Source organism: Anastrepha obliqua, chromosome 4, assembly GCF_027943255.1.
Source record: "Anastrepha obliqua isolate idAnaObli1 chromosome 4, idAnaObli1_1.0, whole genome shotgun sequence".
In the NCBI taxonomy this organism is placed as follows: domain Eukaryota; kingdom Metazoa; phylum Arthropoda; class Insecta; order Diptera; family Tephritidae; genus Anastrepha; species Anastrepha obliqua.
Genome location: NC_072895.1, coordinates 86,450,143 through 86,471,327, shown reverse-complemented (window position 1 = coordinate 86,471,327; position 21,185 = coordinate 86,450,143). Strand labels below are relative to the sequence as shown.

Genomic DNA, 21,185 nt, shown 5'->3' with positions numbered 1-21,185 from the left:
ATAAAGCACAACATACAAAATGGCCATGCCACAGATAAGTCAAGCCGACCAAGCTAAACTGCAGCTCATGCAAGAAATGGAAATCGAAATGATGTCTGACTTATATAACCGCATGACAAATGCTTGCCACAAAAAATGCATACCACCACGGTACGGCGAAGCTGAATTGGGTAAGTAACGATCAAGTTATGTTTTTAATTATATCCATGCTAAATGTACACTTAGGCGGCCGCCATAGCCGAATGGGTTGGTGCGCGACTACCATTTGGAATTCACAGAGAGAACGTAGGTTCCAATCTCGGTCACACACCAAAATTAAGAAAAAGTTTTTTCTAATAGCGGTCGCCCCTCGGCAGGCAATGGCAAACCTCCGAGTGTATTTCTGCCATGGAAAAGCTCATCATAAAAATATTTGCCGTTCATAGTCGGCTTGAAACTTTAGGTCCCTCCATTTGTAGAACAGCATCAAGACGCACATCACAAATAGGAGGAGGAGCTCGGCCAAACACCCAAAGAAAGCTGTATACGCCAATTATATATATATAAATATACACTTCTATTAAGTTAGAATTATTTATTGCAAGGAGAGGAGTATTATTTTAAATTTTGCCCAATTAGACCGTTTTTAACCAAGTATAGTTCCAGAACGTCTCGAGAAGCACTACCACACCTAAGCTGGTTTTCATAGTTATATGATATTCTGCTCTTCCATAGGAAAATAAATATTTTTCTTTGTTCTCAATCACATTACGGTGGTCATATGCTAAATCGCGAGGGTAAAAGCATTAATTATTGTCGATGTTATATCCAATTTGATGCTTAGGCATATGGCCATACTACGGATAAACTGATCCACACGACTTTAGCACATACATGGCCGAAACAGCTTGAATTTAAAAATATGCGCTAAACTCTGTCTCTCCAAAAGCATGCGCCAAATGTTAAATGTGTTATACTGTCACAAAAACAACAACACAAACAAATCAGATCCCAACGAAAACCGGAAGATGGAAGATGAACTCCGACTACAGAGAGCACTTCAAATTTTTTTTTGTTACCATTGCTCTGAACTGGTAGCAGTGCTTCGAGAATTGGTCTACGGACTCTTCTGTTTTCTGCCAATCAAATCGATCAGGAGACTCCAATGCACCTTCTCCTGGAATGCAGCGCTATAGCTCGAAGAAAGTTGAGACATCTGGGGCAACTGCAGTCAAAAGAAAGGCACAGGCTCCATCCTAAGTTTAATAAGGGAACTGGGTCTGAATGAGGTACTGTGATGAGTAGAGGGCATAAAAGGCCACGAGGTCGAATTCCCAACCTCTTAAAGAATATTATCTACTTGCAGCACTGAAACGTAGCTAGGAGCAGAGGAAAACAACGAAAACGAACTTTGCTCTGCTACTTGTCTGTTCAAGTTCAAGTTAACGAGTGCAGAGAAATATAAGTCGTTGATGTTGTTACTAAGAAGTACATAGATAATTGAAACAATGCGTGAAATAGTACTCAATTTGATGCCATTGTGGTAACCATCCTAAAAATGATCTGCCTCATATCCTAGAGCCACTCCTACACGTGAAAGAATTAAAGGAACAACATGAAGCCTATGCTAAGGACCAGCCTGCTGTATAACATAGCTCTGAGCGACATTCATTCGATAATCCGATCTGTAATAATCTCATGCTCTGAGAGAGCCCATCATAATCCAATTTCGAGCTTCCCAAAACGGAAAACGAAGACGAAGAAACAAGTTTCTGTATTTCAAAAGCTTCCACACACCAGTGGGAGTATCTCTGATTTAGCTTAGGAAGCTGATGATGGCCTGTAGTGTCAGAAAAAAGCATTTTCGAAGATATTTTTGATATGTTTGAGACCATATACTGGGGCACTTAAGCTCTCTATTGCTGTGCTTTACGAAAGGAATCACCGCAGTACTCAAATTGACAACTAATCATATCAGGCCGGTCGCATTTTAAGAGTCCTTAAACGACAATCATCGAGAGCCAATCGGAGCATTCCTAAACTCCCAAATCATGAGTGCCGATATTGGAGATAAAATGTCACCTACAGGCGAAGAGCTCAAGTTAGACCGAAAACAATTAACTTACCCAAATTAATCAAGTCCTTAAACTTAGGATAAAGACCCTTTTTGCCACCGAGCATCACTCTTATAACGAGTTCAATCGCAAGCATCCTTCCATCATTCACGGATTTTGTGAGGATATACCGAAATCAGGCGCCATGTGACTTACGAGTACAGTGAGATTAAGGTAGCCTTAGGCATTATTTCCACCAGCAAACAGTAAATAAAAATGATTTACTTTCATTGGATACCGAAAAATTAAGAAAAAAGGTAAAAAATATGCCTGATTCGATTAGTCCAAAAATTGTTGGATCAATTTAGACGAAATGTTTTGAAAAATCATAACAGACAACAAATTATGGATTTATGCGCATTACATATGTACCTAGACTTACAAGGAAATTAATGGCTCTATAATAATAATTTTTGCGACCTAAAACTTTATGCCGCCTTCGAACGGCAGATGGTTTTTATGAGGGGTTTTTTCATGGCAGAAATACACTCCGAGACTTGCCATCGCCTGCCGAGGAGTGACCACTATTGGAAAACAACTTTTTTATATTTTTTATTCTATTTCTTTTTTTTCACACTCCAACCCAGTCGTTTACGTCGACCACTTTTTTTCACCTTTAGGTACTAAATATATTCACTTTCTTAAAAAACATATCGTTGGTACAATATAGAAAGACTTTAACTCATATTTTTACCAACTCGAATTTTTAACGGATTTTGATGTATGACCTCTAAATACACCTTCACTAAAAAAATATTGATTTAAACGGAAACTAACGACAATACGAGGGGGATTCAATAAGTACCCGTGTTAGAAATGAAAACACCACTTAAAAAATATATATATTTTTTCAATATAGTCCCACTTCTCCCAACGCTCCGGCCATTTTTTTAACTCCTCCAAAAAATAGGATTTGTGGATCCTCGTTTAAACTAAATTTTTTTTCTCGCGGGCCATTTCTTCATGTTAGGGAACAAGAAAAAGTCGCAGGGCGCCAGTTCGGGTGAATACTGGGGTGCGGCAGCAATTCATAAAGAAATGCATGCAGTTTGGCGGCGACAACTCCGGATGAATGTGCTGTTGCGTTATCGTGGTGGCACAGCGTCTTCTTTTTCGCCAAATGCGGCCGTGTCTCCTTTAATTTTTTGTGAAATTGGTCCAATAACTCACTAGTCCAGTGATCATTCTTCCTTTTTCTAAAAAATCCATGGAGATGACGCCGTTCGCATCCCAAAAAATCTTGGCCATGACCTTTCCAGCCGATGGGACTATCTTCGCCTTCTTTGGAGCAGATTCACCGGGAAAAATCCATTGTTTTGATTGTTGCTTAGTTTCTGGTGTGACAACTCGACTCGACTCGGTAACAACTCAACGCAAAAATTCCTTCGGATCTCGCTTAAATTGCTCCAAACACTGCTTTGAAGTTAACAGCCGCATCCGCTTGTTGGTCACCGAGAACAATCGCGCCACAATTTTTTCATCGCCAACTTTTAATGTAAAATATTAATTGCCGTTCGTCGGCACACCTATGGCCTCTGTTACTTCACACACTTTCGTTCGTCGATCAGCGAGAATCGTGTCGTGGACTTTTTGAATGATTTCGTCGGTAGCCACGTCTGCCGGGCGTCCTGGTCGCTCCTCATCTAAAACGGATGTTCGCCCACGTTTAAATTCGTTGAACCAATATCTAACCGTGGTCATAGATGGCGAAGCATCCCCATAGACACCATCCAACTTTACTTTTATCTCCTCGCATTTTTTTCCATCCAAAAACAAAAAGCGAATTACCGAACGGTACTGATCTTTTTCCATCTTAGCGAAAATTGAGAAACACGTCTTACTCGAATAGCTGCCAAATCCAAACTAACCTATCAATCAGTCTGAAATTTGTTTCACCGTCGTTTGATAGATGGCAGCACACGATGCTAATACCAACTTCCCTCAGGAAGGCCCTCTGTCATCAAACACGGGTACTTATTGAAACGCCCACGTACAAGTATTTAAAAGCGCCCAACTAAACTTATCCCTGCTCTGGTTAAATTTGTACTCAGCTTTTTCGTTCTGTAAAGTAAAAAAAATATATTTCTATATTAACACTAACCGTACCGGTGTATCACGTATTCTTCTATTCTTACCGCAACCGGTCATTTGACCGGTTATGAAATAATTGTTTTTCAAAACAAATTTTTAATTTTTTCTAATATAATACATAATTAATATTTTGAAATAACAATAAAATAATAAATCATACATTTAAATTTTTTTGTATTATATAATACAAGGAAACACATATTGGTTAGTGTTAAGGTGGCAATATTTTCAAACGCTTGCCAAATTTTTTTTTTTTAATAAGGACACAAAATTGCTTTAGCACTTTTTCACATTTTGATATTTTTTTTAACCATTTAAATCCAGCGCCCCTAAAATAGCATACAGTGAAACCGCTCTTGAACGCACACTCACAGTGCGTCCGTCCAAGAGAGGTGTCCACTCAAAAGAGCGTAACTTCTTCCGATCCGATATAGAAAAAAATGCCCGCTCAAGGGTGGTGTCCGGCTAATAGAGTCCGTTAGGAGAGGTTACACTGTGTTTTATTGAACATTCAGTCATTTTTCTATACAGATTTTTTCATGGCTTTTATTTTTCCCTTGCAGGTAAAGGCGAAATGGTTTGCATTGACCGCTGCGTGGCCAAATACCTGGATATTCATGAGAAAATTGGCAAAAAACTAACCGCCATGTCCATACAGGATGAGGAGCTAATGAAAAAGATGTCTGGTTAATCCACAAAAAGACCCACAATAACTCAGGCTACACAACCAATTCATAAGAAATAAATAAATATTTTTAAATAAGCTAGTTTTAAGCTTGCTCCTTTCACATGCCGACTACATTTATCATTTTTCCGATTTCCGATTTTCTTTTGTTAGCGTTTTCATTAGAATAGTTTTTGCCTGGGGCAGTTTTGTCAGAACCCGTTGCAACGTTTTGCTGTGCAAAGTGAGAATATGTGAATATATTATAAATGTTGTAAATGCATTTCATACGAGTACTAACCGTACTCTTCTTACTAGTTCAATAAAAAACCATTTTTGTTTTTTTAAAATAAAATAAAACCTCACTTTTTGTATAATTTCATAAAATTGGAAGTTATCACATAATTTCAATACCAACATTAAGTTTGAATAAATATATGTATGTATGTATGTGTATAAGCGCAGAACAAGATGAACCCGCGACAGTCGGTTTATGTTACCGGAAGAATGGCCCGGATTTATAACTGGCCACGGACTGTCACTCCAGCAACATTCCCCAAAAACCTTAATGGGAAATGTTTAACCTGTTGCAACAACAACAACGAAATCTTAGCTTAAGTCAGGAGCGAATCGATTCAATTGAAGTTTGTTATGTAACGTGAAAGTTCAGGTATAAGCACGGAAATATCCTGCAAAAACGGAAAATTAAAAAGTTAATTCATTTACAAATTAGTTTCCACTTATTTCACAAATTTACCTCTAAGTCATTTTCAGGTCCACTCTCATCTGTTGTGTCTAAATCACTAGTCTCTATACTATTCTCCCAATCGGAGTTTGCATCACCCTCGTCATCCTCATCGTCCTCACTCTGCTCGTTGCCGCGCATTGCCAAACGTTGCTGCTCCGCTCCGTCCAGCCGTTCTTCGCACTGCACATGCAAATGTTCCTGTAAAAAGAAATTAAAATAAACAATTTTTAACTTAAACCATTTTCCATTTGTAGTCTTCCCTGCTAAAACTCACCCTCAATTGTCGACGTGCCTCTTCCTCATCGCAAATTGGATTCTCACTGAGATTGAGCAAGCGCACAAAACGTGTGCTGAAGAGATCTTCCGTCGCCGGCATTGTCTCTATGCGATTATTATTCAGAAATACGTATTGCAGCTTACGCATATGTCGCAGACAAGCGGGTACGCTGGTGAGGTGATTATTTTTGAAATTCAAATGTACCAATTTGACGAGTGTGTCCATTGTGGTGGGTACATTAGTCAATTCATTCGATTCAAATGTCAGCCAACGTAGATTCGTTAGCTGGCCCATACTGTCTGGTAAGTGTTTCAGTTTATTGCCACGTGCTCCCATCGTCTCCAGGCGGTAGCAGTTGCCGATCTCTTCGGGAATTTCCAGAAGGCCCGTATTATTGCACCAAAATGTTTCCAATTGTGTAAGATGACCAATTTCTGGTGGCAGTTTAGCTATTTGATTACAACTAAGATTAAGTATACGCAGGTTTGTCAACTGGCAAATAATCATGGGAAAAGCATCGAGTCGATTATAGTCCAAAGTTAATACCTGCAGGCGTGACAAATTGGCAATAATGGGTGGCAACTGTAAGAGAGGAGAAGAAAAAAGATAAATATTAGGGATAATTAAAAATAAAGTAATTCAATAAAGTACAGTAAATAATTCTATATGTAGTAGAACGGCATGGGTTTCATTAGAGCCATAAGCAGAGCCAAGTTCAATCTTAAGGCTGAAGAATATCCCCCTATGGCGAACTCTACTTAAGTTATGCGCAATTTCTGGGATGGATATAGCCATCTTGTTACATTTCGGACCTTGAGACACAGATGGGGTGGATCGAGAGTTGTTTCACACCTAGTGACTTGCGATTAATGACGGCAAAAGCCTGTTGTTGTCGTAGCAGCATAAACATTCCCCATACTTACGGGGAATGCTGCTGGAGTGACAGTCCTTGGCCGGATATAAATCCGGGTCGTTTCGGTAACGTAGAACCGACTATCGTGGAAACGGTAAAAGCCTCTACAGGAGCGGTTAGTAATTGCATAGAAATTGAAAAAAAAAAAAAAATTTTTCTGTATATTCCATTATTTATGGTATCGAGATTTCATTTATGTAGCTCCCTCTGTTAGCTTCGCAGTAGCGCAACCTGTTAACCCAGTTTTTCAATGCCATTGTGGCGCTTTCTGGTTTTAGCTCACGAATGATTTGTTCGATAATTGTAATAAGTGCCTGAATCGTTAATGGATTATTCGTATAAAATCAGTTCCCCATGACACCCCACAAAAAAGTTGAACGGCAGCAAATCACAGCTCCGAGGAGGCCATTTGACATAGCCGAGACAGCTGATAGCAGGATTGTGGCATGCGTTGTGTGGCACGGCGCGCCATCCTGCAACTGTCTTAAATTTTCGGCTACAAAAAATCGTTTGTAGTGCCTCTGTAGCGCTCACCATTGGCCGAAATGGAGTTTTCTACAACATTTTTCAAGGAAAATGGGTCAATGATGACACCGAACCAAACTGTCTGAGGATGCATTGGTTTTGTAATGAACACGGGCATGTTTTCCTATCTCCTGATGCTGCAGTTTTGAATAGACGCCGAGTTGAACACACGTTTCGTCAATATTTTGTATATGAATTAACGTCTTAATGTCGATTTTTTGGCTTGGCTAAAATGTTATATTTCGAACAAGTTAATATTTGTTGAAATCGAAAATTGCAAGTCGTTTTCTTTTACAGCGTCTTTAGGTGTTCCACAAGGTAGTAATCATTTCCAATTTTATTCATTCTTTATATTAATGATATTGGTTGTTATTTCAAAAATTCGAAATTTCTACTTTATGGAGATAATTTGAAGTTCTTTCTTAATATAACCTGTCAGACCGATATTCATCTCTTGCAACAGGGCTTGAATAATCTTGTCGATTGGAGTCGCAGGAATAAACTATCGTTGAGTATTAACAAATGGACTCATATATTTATTTCTAGATCTTTTGAGGTTCGATAATCGTGTTATATTGTCTCTAATCCCGAAGTTATTTCAGTAAGCAATTTGATTGATCTTGGAGTTGTGCTGAATAAACGTCTTACGTTCAAAACTCATGTATGTTATGTCCTTCCAAAGGTTCACAGTTAACTAGAATTTTTGAACCGCTACTGAAAGGATTTCAAAGATCCGCATACCAGAAAGTCTCTCTACAACTCTTTAATTCGTTCAAAATCCCTCTATTATGCGGAATCCGACCTATAATTGCCATGCTACTAGAATAGCAAGTATGCAAGGGAGAAGAGCCACTTCCCTCTTCCCGTACGCTGTATGTTAATTAGTTTAAAGACATTTGAAAACAGAAGAATAATCCAGTCTCTTAAGTTTGTTTAATACGTAATCAGTGGTCCCATTGACTGTTCTAAACATCTCGAGCTGATCAGTTTTAATATACCCAGCAAACCTCTTCGTGTTCAAAATCCATTTTATTTCCATGTGCTAACAGCCATTTAACTTTCTCATGCTCTATCGGCGCTCTGTACTGTTAGTTTCTATAGCTCTTTAATGGGAGATGTTATCAGTGAATGTTAATGAAATTCTCTGATGTTATTAGAATTTACATTTTATTACATTTACATTTTACTGTAAGACATACCAGTCATGTCCTAGACTAAATGAAACGAAATAGAACTGAAATACATATATAAGTACTTTTAAGTCTTACGTTTGAGTATAAGCTTCACTTTGTACATCTGGTTTGTAAGATTTAATAAAATGAAATGAAGATGAAATGAAATTCATGAACTAAACTTAATAATCAAAGGGTGCAACCCTTTTTCATAGCCGGCCTTTGAAACATAAATATTACTTTTTAGTTAAACTTTTATTATTTTTATATAGAGCTGAAATTCTACGCACTGAAGAATGTAATATTTCATTTCAATAAATTTTAAAATTATTTAAGTATGTTATTATAGTTTCGAGTAAAATAATCTTGGGAAATTGCACAAGTGATTAAGCGAACAATTGATTACTCAACTTAGTCAAATAATCTCGTAAAATATTTGTATTATGTAATAAGTCATAGACAAATTTGAATGCCAAATTCTTTAAGCACATGCCACTATTATTCCTCTGTAAATATTTTTAATTGTCTAAAAATATTACTTATCAAGATAATGTCCCAATAAGGCCCGCAAATGAGTGTATGGGGATTTTCAATATGGACAAACGAATTTTGTATTTAAATTAAACTTAAATAATTCAAACATTAAGCTGAAATTTAAGGGTTACATACATCCAAAATTTTCAAAAAATCGATTTTTTTTCGATATTGCGAAAGTATAGTATCTTACGAATATACGGTGAAGTTTTCGTGCGGAAATTCCCCATATTATAGCTTCTACAGCCCATTAACTAGGTAGAGAGCGGTCCGCGCGCTTCTCTACCTCAAATTTTAAACTCGTTTTTCTCGAAACTGCTTTTTCCGGCACGGTCTGCATGATAACTCATAGAGTTTTGAAATTTTTTTGATGCGATTTTTTTTAATATTCGAAAGTGTGTTCTCTAATTTTTGTAAAGAAAAATTAAAATAAATCTTTTTATAAAGTGTAAGTACTAATAAACAATGTATAAAATTGGTTTATATTTATTTCTATTGTTATCTCTTCTAAAAACAGTTTTTTTAGCTCATTTTTGGCGCTGCTGGACGTATGTAACCCCTTAATTCAGGTGTAGCACACATGCCAAATTGAAGTATGGAATTCGATATCGGCGGGAAACAGCAAACCCCCGAGTGTATTTCTGCCACGAAAGAGCCTTTCATAAAAACTATCTGCTGTTTGGAGGTAGCATAAAACTGGAACATTTCTGGAGCAACATCAAGACGCACATCACAAATAGGAACAGAAGCCCAGCCAAATACCCAACAAGTCCTTACATACATATATCAGGTCAGTCCATAACTTCGTGCGTATTTTACCCATAATTTCACTTTTGTACGATTTTTGCATACAAAAAATTATCAGCGGAATATAACGGAACTATTTATATTTTCTCTGATATATTGTGCATTCAACAAGTGGTTTTAATCGCACGTGTTGTTAAAAAATAAAATGGAGTCTTCGAACGCGTGTAAGAGGCATATTTTGTATTTTTTTATAAAAGTGGTAAAAATGCAACAACTGCTGCTGCAGAAATAAACACTGTTCATGGAGAGGATACCGTGAGTGTAAAGACTGCGCAAAAGTAGTTTTCAAAATTCCGAAGTGGTTACTGCGACGTGGAGGATGCCCCGCGCGCTGGTCGTCCTGAAGTCTTTAACTTCGACGCCTTGCGCGAACTCGTGGAAGCTGAGCCAAATTTGACAGTCGATATGATAAATCAGAGGTTAAATTCATCGCATGGAACAGTTCACAGGCACCTGGTTCAGTTGGGAAAGGTTTCAAAGCTGGAAAAATGGATTCCGCATAGAATTTCCGTCGCCAACCTTCAGCAGAGAGTGAATGTGTGTTCTCAGCTGCTGCAACGGCTTGAAAAGGAAAGTTTTTTGAGCCGTTTCATTACTGGTGATGAAAAATAGGTCGTTTACATTAATTATGTTCGCAATTGCCAATGGTTAGATAAAAATGAAACACCAGAACCGACCCCTAGAGATGGCCTTCACCCCAAGAAGCTTCTCCTGTATATTTGGTGGGATATGGCCGGTATTGTTTATTATGAACTTCTGGAACCAAACCAGACGATAACTGCTGATTATTATTCCCGTCAGCTATCAAACCTGAATGAGGCACTTAAAAAAAATCGACCGTCTTTAGTGAATAGACGCAAAGTTTTGTTTCACTACGACAACACAAGACCTCATACCGCAAGGCAAACACTAGGCAAGCTGAACGAGCTCGGATGGGAGCTAATGTCGCATCCACCATACTCTCCGGATATTGCACCTTGTGATTATCACCTTTTCCGTGGACTTCAATCCCATATGAGTAACAAGAACTACTCGTCAAAAGAAGCTATAAAAAGGGATATCGAAGCGTATTTTGGCTCCAAGGACAAACAATTTTTTGAACAGGGAATTAAAAATTTGCCTAAACGTTGGGAAGACATTGTAAATAATGAAGGAAAATATATTATTGATTAATAAATACTTTAAAAATCTTTTTTTATTAATTTTAAAACCACCTTTAAAAAACGCACGAACTTATGGACTGACCTGATATAAGTTGTATCTAATTTGATTCGCTCTGTACTTTCACCACTAGACTTTTGCAGCGTTCGATTCTTTGGCTCTATCTACTGCAAAATTGGATATTAGTAGTGATTATTGGCTTGTGCAGGGCAACGATCCGAAATATTCCACGTAATAATTGAAGAAAGGTTGATATATCACGTCAAAAAGTACGTGAGTGCAGATCTTATTCCCATCGAGCACCTGGAGACCAAGTTACGTGAGCGCCATTTAAATAGTAAAAATGAGGTTAAGGTAGCTCTTCAGGATATATGGGAAAATATACCACTCGAAAAACAAGCGCTACAAAACCCTTAGTACATTCTATGACAAGAAGACTGCCAGCCAAGAGTAGCGACACAAAGTATTCACTAATTATTGTATTATTTTCAATGAATAGATATTGAGCGTGTTTTTTTGTCCTCGAAAAGGAGCTGTTTTTGTATAAATGTATATACATACAGACTATTTATTTCTTTTAACTTTTTAGTTTTGGGTAATAAAATGAATTTTTGCAAATTGTTTCTACTTACTTTCAACTTTAATTTCTAAATAGTTTTAGAGATTTGGTTCTGTTTTTTTTTTTTCTTTGGGTTGGTTAAGTACATAATTATCGTTATCAAATGGCATGCAAATAAGCATTTAGTTATCATGTATGTATGCATAACACGTGGGCTGAAAAGTCCCGCGTCTAACAATGGTAATGATTGTACGGGTTAGGCTAAGGCCTCAGATTGATCTATTGTGCGCTCCTAATTACTTCATTATAATTATTTAGTATACCGAAGAATCGAACTAGCTCCTAGGGGGAAGCAATTTTTTTTTTTTTTTTTTTTTTGTTTAGGAGGTTTAAATTAAAATGTCAGAAACATCATCAAAGGTGCCGTCGCACCAGTGGTATGTGGGGCATGCTCCCACTAACACTATAACATTCCTCCTCCTCGGCTGATTTCCACCCTGGGACTGCTGTAAACATTTCATCAAGGTGGAGCCGCGTAGGGGGAAGCAATTGTAGGTATTCCTCCTATAGTAGGTACGAGCCCAGGATTATGTGTCTCCTGTGTCCTAATGTCTCACAGTTGGTGATTAAGTGTTCCATAGACTCCTCTTCATCACAGCAGAACCTGCATGATCCTATTATGTTAAAGTGTTTATTACAGGCAAAGTGACCTGTAAGTGCTCCACTGAGTAATCTGAGGCCCTTTTTATCTAGGGTTAGAGCAGATTTTGCTTTGTTGGCATTGAAGTTCAAAAACTTTTTCGAGTGATTAAGGTCACTTGTGCCGTTTCAGTGCTCCCTGATTTTAGTTTGGATCCATTTTTTGGTTTCCTGTTTTATATTATTTTTGTTAAAGCCGAAAAATTTGGTTGGTCCAATAAATAGCCCTTCTTCCCTTTTTTGGCGTCTAATAAAGAACACAGTTTCTTTTTTGGTATTCAAAATTAGCTTTATTTATCAACGTAATTTCCATCAAGGTTAACGCAATCATTCAAACATTTTAATACCACTGTTGTAGAACGATTTGTCTTTAGCCTCAAAATAGGCCTCAATTTCAGCGATAACCTCTTCATTCGAGCAACATTTTTTACCGGCGAGCATTTTTTAGGTCTTTTAACAGTCACTGCGAGCCAAATCTAGCGAACGCGGAGGATGTGGGAGCAATTCGAAGTTCAATTCATGTAATTAGTTTTGTCATTGTTTTGATTGACTTGTGCCACGATGCGTTGTCTTGATGAAACAAAACATTGAGCAAACGCGGCACTCACTGCACTCACTTTGAACAGAGCCTTTTCATAGTCAAATGCTCACGCAATACAAAGCCAATGCGTTTTTTGATATCTTTACGATGTCAGCTAACTCACGCAACTTCACTTTTCGTTCATTCAAAACGATTTTGTGGATTTATTTGATGTTTTCTGGTGTTACGGCTTCATTTGGACGTCCACTGCGCTGTGCATCATCGGTGTCTCTACGACCACGTTTGAAGTAAACCATCGTTTTATTGTTGTTTCTGATGGAGCGGAGTTCCCAGAATACTTTTCAAGCCATTGCTTCGCTTGAACGGTATTTTTGCCCATTAAGAAACAAAGAAAAATTAAAACACGAAACTCTTTTTTATCCAAATTAACAGAATAGCGTCACTCTTAGCACAATAACTCACTAACTAATGAATAGAATATCGTAAAATTTTAAAAGCTGTCTTTTTAAGATTAGTAATGACTGAAAAAGAGGTGAATGGAATAAAACTATGTGTTAGGCTCCGGACTTTTCAGCCCATGTGTTATGTATCAAGAGGATTTATGTTTGCACTTAATAATCAATTCATCTCACTTTCAATTTTTTTTATTCGAAAAGCATATCAGCGTTTTCCATTAATCACAAACTGTTTTTTAGTCAAGGGCAATGCAAAAAGTGAAATTTTCGTGTGGTGTTTGAAAGGAATGGGAGTCTAAGGATAGACTTAGTTTCTACTCCACTTTGTGATGTGCGTCGTGATGTTATCCCACAAATAGAGGAACCTTCACTTTTTTTGCCGTCTTAAATGGCAAATAGCTTTTATGAGAATTTTTTCACTCCAGCAACGCATTTCCTATTGCTCGCACTAGGATAGATCACTGAGGACAGAATGGTAATTGGCTGTCATATTATTACAAGGTGGCGCAAAATTATTCACCCAATCGGAAGTTGTGTATTTTTTGCAAATGGCGTCGTGCGTCAATCATATTTAGCAGTTGTGAACTAGACAGCTACAGTATACAAACAGACAAGTATTAGATCGCGTAAAGGTCGAAATAAAGATTTCCATCGCTCAAAAACATTTTGGGTCAACATTCGGCACGTGTTTAGCGCGTACTAGCGCTTTGTCACTGCATTCCTCCTAAGCGGCTGTACGAATTTTGATGAAATTTTGCGAGTGGGTTTGGGTTGATACATGGATGGTTTAGATTTATATTTGAACCCGGCAGGTGGCGTTCAAATTTTAAATCTAGGTATTTCTATGATTCTATTCATGTTTGGAATATGTTTTAGCAATAGAAATGGAAGCAGTCTTGGAAGAAAATTTGCCGTCAGGTGGCGCTGGAGTCGAGTTATAACTAAAATGCGTATTTATGGGCCTATTTTACTCATATTTGGAATACGTATTGCCAGGGCCGTGGAGAGAGTATTCGGGCCCCGGGGGGAACTTGAGATGGGGGCCCGCAAATTTTTTTTATTTATCAAAATGCGTATTATGTTATAGTGATATAACATTTAAACATTGAAAAACTCATTGATAAAATTTTTGATAGAATTAATTATGAAATATTGATTAAAATGAATTTTAGAAAACTCTTCAGCAGATCTGAAATAAAAAACGCAGCTGAAAAAAGTTAAAATTTTTTATTCATTTTGTGAGCCTTACAAATATTTGAAAATGACTGCCACGATGCTTAGAATTTTGCTTTTCTTGCTTTAGCTGAGGCAAAAGCTCTTGTAATATCATCGAAGTCGAGTATCCTTGCTAACTCAGAGTCCAAATACAAAGTTGCCAATCCTGTTACTCGACTCTGAGTTGAACAAGAACGATGGTAGTCTTTGATCCTTGATAAAGCGCTGAACGATCTTTCGGCGACGGCAACCAATACTGGCAGGGTGCAGAATATTCGCAAAGCAATGCAGATGTTCGGGAACAGAGTATCCAAGTTTTTAGCTGTGATGGCATTCAACAAGTCGAACGGAGGTATACAACATTCCGAATTTCCAGTAAAATTCGCCTTGTGACACCAAAAAAAATTTGTAACGGAACTCTGGTAGAAGTTTTATTTACTATATTTTTTTAAGCAGGAAATTTCTTGGAATTACCCTCGAATCCGGGCCCCTCTGAAAACTCCGGGCCCGGGGGAAAAAATACCCGATTGGACCCCCCTCTCGTCGGGCCTGCGTATTGCTAATATTAATAGAAATAATTTAGTTCAAACTTTAATTGCTAGGTGGCGCTGGAGTCGAATCATAAATAAAATGCGTATTTAAATCTCTAAAGGTATTTCTCTTAAAACTATATAACTGACCTTTCATAACGTTCATAAATGACTTTTAAATTCATAGTCAACATAGTGCAACATAGAAAGCTTTGGTTTTAATTTTGTTTTTGTTTTTTTGCAATACTTGGGTGTGCATCGAAACAGGCGCAATTCGCTTGGCTTTTTTTTAACTTGATCACTCGTGTTTTCGCGTTGGAAAATCGTCAAGTTTGTTCATCTATAGACCTCAGGGATTAACGAAAAAAAATGCTCATCAACTTGCATTGATATAAAAACCAAACATACTTTCTTTCAGTGTTAAGATTTAATGACTTAGTCACATATGTAATAGAATTTAAATTATAAAAAAACTCAAATATAAAAACACATCGTCTACCGATTGTTTATAACAATTTCAAATATGTATAAAAACTACTTTTAGTGAACCAGTTAATAAAAGGCGAGCCAACGTTTCGGTAAGACAGCGTCTGCCGGGTCTGCTAGTAAACAATAAATACCGTCAAGTTTGCGTGCTAAATATTGGTCATTTTACTAATTTTTCTTTTATTTGAAAACAAGTGTACTGTATCGAAAAATAACACCCGTTAGCTTGAACGACGGCTAATTCCCATGAATGGTGTGATGTGGGTATTTCTTAATAAATGAGACACGACTGTGATATTTTTAGAAAAATGAGTAAAAATTCGAAAGTTGTAACAACTGGCTGACTGAAATTTTTCAAACAAAAATGGGGTTTTCCGCTGTATAATGGGCCTTAGTGTTAAGGGAGTAATTCTTTACAAGTAAACTGGCATTAAAAGTTACCCAAAACAACCGAAAGAGAGTGTTCGGATTAAAAAATAGACAATTTTCAATGAAAATCCTGTTACGGAATAATAAATTTGCTATAATTAGCTGATCTGCAAGCAAAAAATTGCTAAATGTAATATATCGTTTATCTGTAATGGCTTCGGATATTTGTACTAATTAATAAACGAGAATTGTCATCGAATACCGTTCATTTTTAATTACCCATTAATTATTTATTCTTTTGTGTTTTCTATAACTCCCTTAAGAGAAGCTCTCTTACAGTTCGTATCATTGTGCATACACACCATACATAGGCATATATGCATGTATGTATGTATGATTTCCTATTTCCGTTCAAATTCCATTTCACTACTGTAAGCAGCTGACCGTGACCTTCTCAACAAAATGGCAGCGAAGTGGTAGCCAAATGCAGCCAATATTTCTTTATATGCGTATACACACTCACAGCCTACCCTGTGTGAAAATTTGTAGTAGCTTAAACCTCTTTTATACTTAAACAAATTGGGGAGAAAAAAGGTTTCAGTTCAGTCCAAGGCGCATTTATTAAAGGTGGTGGCACTAGACCAACGACAATGTTTAGTACGCTTGATTGTCATGGCAAAGTATTGGAAAAGTTGAAAACAAAAAATGAATTCGCCCTGCTTTATTCTGTGCTGACAGCCACATGGATATGGAAAGAAAAAAAAACAAATCAGCTGCTTTACCAACACCACCTCTAATAGATTCGCCTTGTTTCAGTCTACAAATCTGAATAACGCAATATTTAGAAGAAAATTTTTCTGGTTAAAAAGTTAAAGTGAAAATTACTCTTTGAATATTGATTATTTGTTAATTTGTTATTTTTTGGGGCCAGCGATCGTAGAAATGCGCATATCTCTCATTTATATTGACCAAAGAAAAATATCACTGTTGTGATAACTATTAAGAAATAATATTAAAGTAAGCCTTTAGCCGGATATAAGCCAGAATCGTTGCGGTAGCACAGAATTGACTATCCCATGAAGACCAAAGATCTGTCATTGGTTGTGGTGACTACAAAAATATAGAGATTTCTCTGCAGATTTGTAGAGTGCGTCTTAAATTATTCATATAAAATGTAGATATCTGTAAATTTTAACCGCTGGCCCATTTATTTCCGACTATTTCTATACCAAAAATACATTCGCTTATTTACAATTCACTGCCAAGAAGTGAAAGTTATTAAAAAAATTAATTATTGTCACTTACGACCTTGAACGAATAGCCGTTATAACAAATTGAACTGAGAGAACAAGTTATCACAGGCCTTTGGAATTACAGAAAATGTGATCAATTGACACCTCTTTACCTCTTGAGAACATAATATTTATATAATATAAATGGTGGAACAAATATTTTTCCACTTTTTGGCTATTCGTCTCCTCCGTCTAATGGGAATATTCAGAGTTTCGAATAGTTCGAATTTTTTTAGTAAAATGATGATTAACATAATCGGATGTTAGGGAGTTCCAACAGTATGGCAGCTTAAGGTTGAAGGTATAAAAAGAAAGAAAAACTTTTAAGGAACTAACTGGGTGAAATGACTATTAGTTAGGATGCAATGAACATATGGAAAGAATATTAGTCTGGCAAAAAATATTAGTCTGGTTAAAAAATATTGCTCACCCAATTTAGAAAAGTTAACTGTCCCAACTTTGTCACGTAACTCTATCACAATATTTAAGTTGAGGAAAACACTCTAGTTGGTTTATTTTCAGTTGCACCAAAGCTTAAGCATTCTGGCACTAGGTGTCCGATATTGTTCATGTCCGATAGAGTTCCTTGAAGTAGACATCGGACTTACGTTGTTCAGACTAACAAATATGTACCTAACATGCCCACAAACAAGTACACTCGTAGATAATAAAAATATTATTTTAATATTTTCAATAGAAAAATAATTTTCTAAAGTGCGGGATAGCCGAGGCGATTTGGGCGAGACTTTCACTTGGTTAGCCGGTGTTCGAAGCCCAACTGGCTTGCATGAAACAGCAAATGGCAAACACGTTTTTCCTAATTGCGGTCGCCTCCGAGTGTATTTCCGCTTTGAAAAAGCATCTCAAAACATAATTTACGGCACCGAGGCGGTATAGAACAGTGTAACAACATCAAGATGTCGGAAATTAACGGGGAAGCTGGCCCAATCACTTACGAAACGATATATGCGCCAATAACACTGTTCGGAGGTGAAAATGGATGGTGGAGGTGTGAATGGATGAAACCAGAAAAAGTGAACATCGCGTAAGTTGGATATGACTTTATAAATTGTTTCATGTATTGCACCCAATTAGTTATTTCAATAGATAATCTTGTGCGTGATAGAGCTTGTTTTCAAATAAGAAATATTTTTCAGATTTTTGAGAAAAAAACCGACAGTTAATTAATTAATAAAAAAACGAAATTTTGAAAAAAATCCTTCGATTAGGCACGAGTTTTCTATGTTTTTCGAGAGCAGTATACATTTTATTGAAATCTACCAAGCCGTTTTTAAGTTACAGTGATCACCAATTCAAAAAACATAGTTTTGAGAAAAACGCATTTAAAGTTGCTATCGATTACCGAGTTACCTGTTGAATAATACGAAGTATTTGTCGGATTCCCTTCAAATTTTCACACAATATTTTTAAGATATAATATTATTATATAAAGGGTGTTTTATTTAGAGGTTAGGTTTTCAAGTTGGCACTACTTTTTTCGTAGATGGTCTTTTTGACAGCTGTCACTTGATTTATGCTCAGTTTGGTTTGCCATTTCATAATGAATAGACTTACACCTAAACAACGTTTGCAAATCGTGCAAATTTATTACGAAAATAATGGTTCGGTTCGCGCGACGCATCGAAGAAAATTTTGTTCAGCGATGAAGCTCACTTTTGGTTGAATGGGTATGTCAATAAGCAAAATAGTCGCATTTGGAGTGAACATAATCCACAAGCCATTGCTGAGACGCCGTTACATCCTCAAAAAGTCACTGTTTGGTGTGCTCTATGGGCAGAGGGAATCATTGGTCCATATTTCTTTAAAAATGAAGCCGGCCATAATGTTACATTCAATGGAGAGCGCTATAGAGCCATGATTAATGACTTTTTCGTGCCTGAATTGGACGATGTTGATGTGGACGACCTTTGGTTCCAACAAGACGGCGCTACATGCCATACAGCCAACGCAACAATCGATTTATTGAAGGAAACTTTTGGTGAGCGCATTATCTCGCGCCGTGGACCTGTGGCGTGGCCTCCAAGATCGTGCGATATAACACCGCTGGACTATTTCTTGTGGGGCTATGTGAAGTCGCTTGTCTACGCAGATAAGCCCGAAACGATTGACGCCTTGGAAGAGAATATTCGGCGCGTTATTGCTGACATATGGCCTCAATTGCAGCAAAAAGTGGTCGAAAATTGGGCCTCTCGGCTGGAATTTATTCCAGCCAGCCGCGGCGGCCACTTGCCCGAAATCATTTTTAAAACATAATGGCAAACCCTTATCTTTATAATAAAGCTAAATTCTTGGCCATAACATTAAATTATATACGTTTTATTTCATCTTGAAAACCTAACCTCTAAAAAAACACCCTTTACTTCAAGAAAATGAAAAATAAATACAATTTTTTTAAAACTCTGACTACCCCTAACCTAATAAACAAATTTCATTCATTAGTCATGTGGAGGGAATTCACAACACCGTCAATGGAAAAAATGTTAAAAAATCGACGAAAATTTTCATTCACTTCAACTTTGTTATACATACTACTAAAATTTGGTGGGCATAAAACTGAGACACAATTTTTTTTTTTTTTTTTTTTTTTCTTAAAAAGTTGTATACTTTGATTAGTGTGATATTTGAATATAGAAAAACGGTTTATGTATAAAAAATAATTAAAATTAAGAAAAAGAAGAAAAGTATTCGAAACTGGTCAAAAATTAATGAACAAATTATTTGAATGAATAAATATTTATTTGACTTACAAAAAATGTATTTAATACATTCTTTTATACTTAAATACATTTTTCCACACAAGTGCTCGCATAACGTCAGAACCCGTTCGAATTCCCCACTGGGAACAGATAGACATGCATATGTACATATAATTCATAAACACACAAAGACACACAAAGACGCTTGCATTTTGGCTGACCTTCACGTTTTCCTATTGTAGCAGTACGCATACGTACCTTGGTCAAATGATTGTGATTCAGGAAGAGTTTCAGCAGAATGGGACACTTTTCCACCAAATCAGGTACATCAGGCATCTCGAAACGCGACAAATTCAACGTAAACGATTTATTGTCAATTGCGTCCTCGCATATGGCCAAGACGTGATTGTGACGGAAAAACTGATATATCATATTCATGTTGATTACTAATACAATTGGAAACAAACGCGATATGCACAATATAAAATCACCAACAAAATTTCGTATGCTTTTCACGTGGATTTCGATTATGTAAATTAGTGGCAACTTTTATTTTAGCGTTTGTTTTTGGCTTTTTTTAAATAAATTTATTTTGTTTTGCTTCGGCTGTTCACTTTCTATGTAGACAATTTTGACGCACTAAAACTTCTTGTTTTCTTTTTGTTTTTGCATACGGATTACGTTCGAAAAATATTCAAATCGCACACGTCTACTTTTTGATGATTTTCATTAATTTTTATTAAAATGTCTCACGACATTCACAGCACACAGTTGTGTAAAAAATACTATGAAAGGAATTCGTATTTTGGATAGGTACGAGTAGATTGCAGGGGCTCGTATTTTTAGCCAACAACGAACTTTGCCGGGTGAAAGCAGTGCAACGGACGACGAAGTAGCTGGTCGATGAAGCACTGACTATGCGAGCATACTAACAACAATTATGCACCGAAATTGGCAAACGAGTATTCAAATATGTATATATCTATGCATGTATGCATGTATATATGATTTTATGTATGCAGCTACGTTTGTGCCTGCATTATTCTCTTGAGATTGTCGCTTTGCTTTTAATGGCCTACATTTTTACTGTAAATACAAAGCTTTCGGGTTTCCACTACAATTTCCATTCGATTCTTTCCACATGCTTTAATTTTACTTAGCAAACACTTAAATTAAATAAATATATGTAGTATGTAATATCAGAGCGTTTAACACACGCGTTCGTTTCAACTGATTACACAGGTGTGGTAGCAAGTATGAAATTTCATGGCCCACGTAGGCAGCACAACACAACTCGGTGTTGTGTTCACGTTGCTGCAGCGCCATACGATAGAAAT

At 36.8% G+C, this 21,185-nt stretch overlaps 2 protein-coding genes across 2 annotated transcripts; one reads left to right on the top strand and one right to left on the bottom strand.

Annotated features, from left to right (window-relative positions):
* The first annotated feature begins 15 nt into the window (after positions 1–15).
* On the top strand, positions 16–5,577 carry LOC129243512 (mitochondrial import inner membrane translocase subunit Tim10). The gene is made up of 2 exons (XM_054880575.1): positions 16–170; positions 4,748–5,577. Exons 1-2 carry the CDS (start codon positions 20–22, stop codon positions 4,873–4,875), a joined length of 279 nt encoding a protein of 92 aa, XP_054736550.1. The 5' UTR covers positions 16–19; the 3' UTR covers positions 4,876–5,577.
* Positions 5,425–21,185, bottom strand: LOC129243511 (leucine-rich repeat-containing protein 10). Its single transcript, XM_054880574.1, has 4 exons — positions 20,107–21,185; positions 5,871–6,455; positions 5,606–5,794; positions 5,425–5,537 (listed from the first exon to the last, which is right to left on the bottom strand). The coding sequence occupies exons 1-4, from the start codon at positions 20,284–20,286 to the stop codon at positions 5,484–5,486; spliced, it is 1,008 nt and encodes a 335-aa protein (XP_054736549.1). The 5' UTR covers positions 20,287–21,185; the 3' UTR covers positions 5,425–5,483.

Excerpts from the sequence above, each read along its gene's own strand:
- LOC129243511 (XM_054880574.1), bottom strand. The coding sequence starts at position 20,286 with ATGAATATGATATATCAGTTTTTCCGTCACAATCACGTCTTGGCCATA. Across the intron at positions 6,456-20,106 it reads ATCACAATCATTTGACCAAG|TTGCCACCCATTATTGCCAA; the intron begins GTACGTATGCGT and ends CCTCTCTTACAG. Across the intron at positions 5,795-5,870 it reads AGGCACGTCGACAATTGAGG|GAACATTTGCATGTGCAGTG; the intron begins GTGAGTTTTAGC and ends TTCTTTTTACAG.
- LOC129243512 (XM_054880575.1), top strand. The coding sequence starts at position 20 with ATGGCCATGCCACAGATAAGTCAAGCCGACCAAGCTAAACTGCAGCTC. Across the intron at positions 171-4,747 it reads GTACGGCGAAGCTGAATTGG|GTAAAGGCGAAATGGTTTGC; the intron begins GTAAGTAACGAT and ends TTTCCCTTGCAG.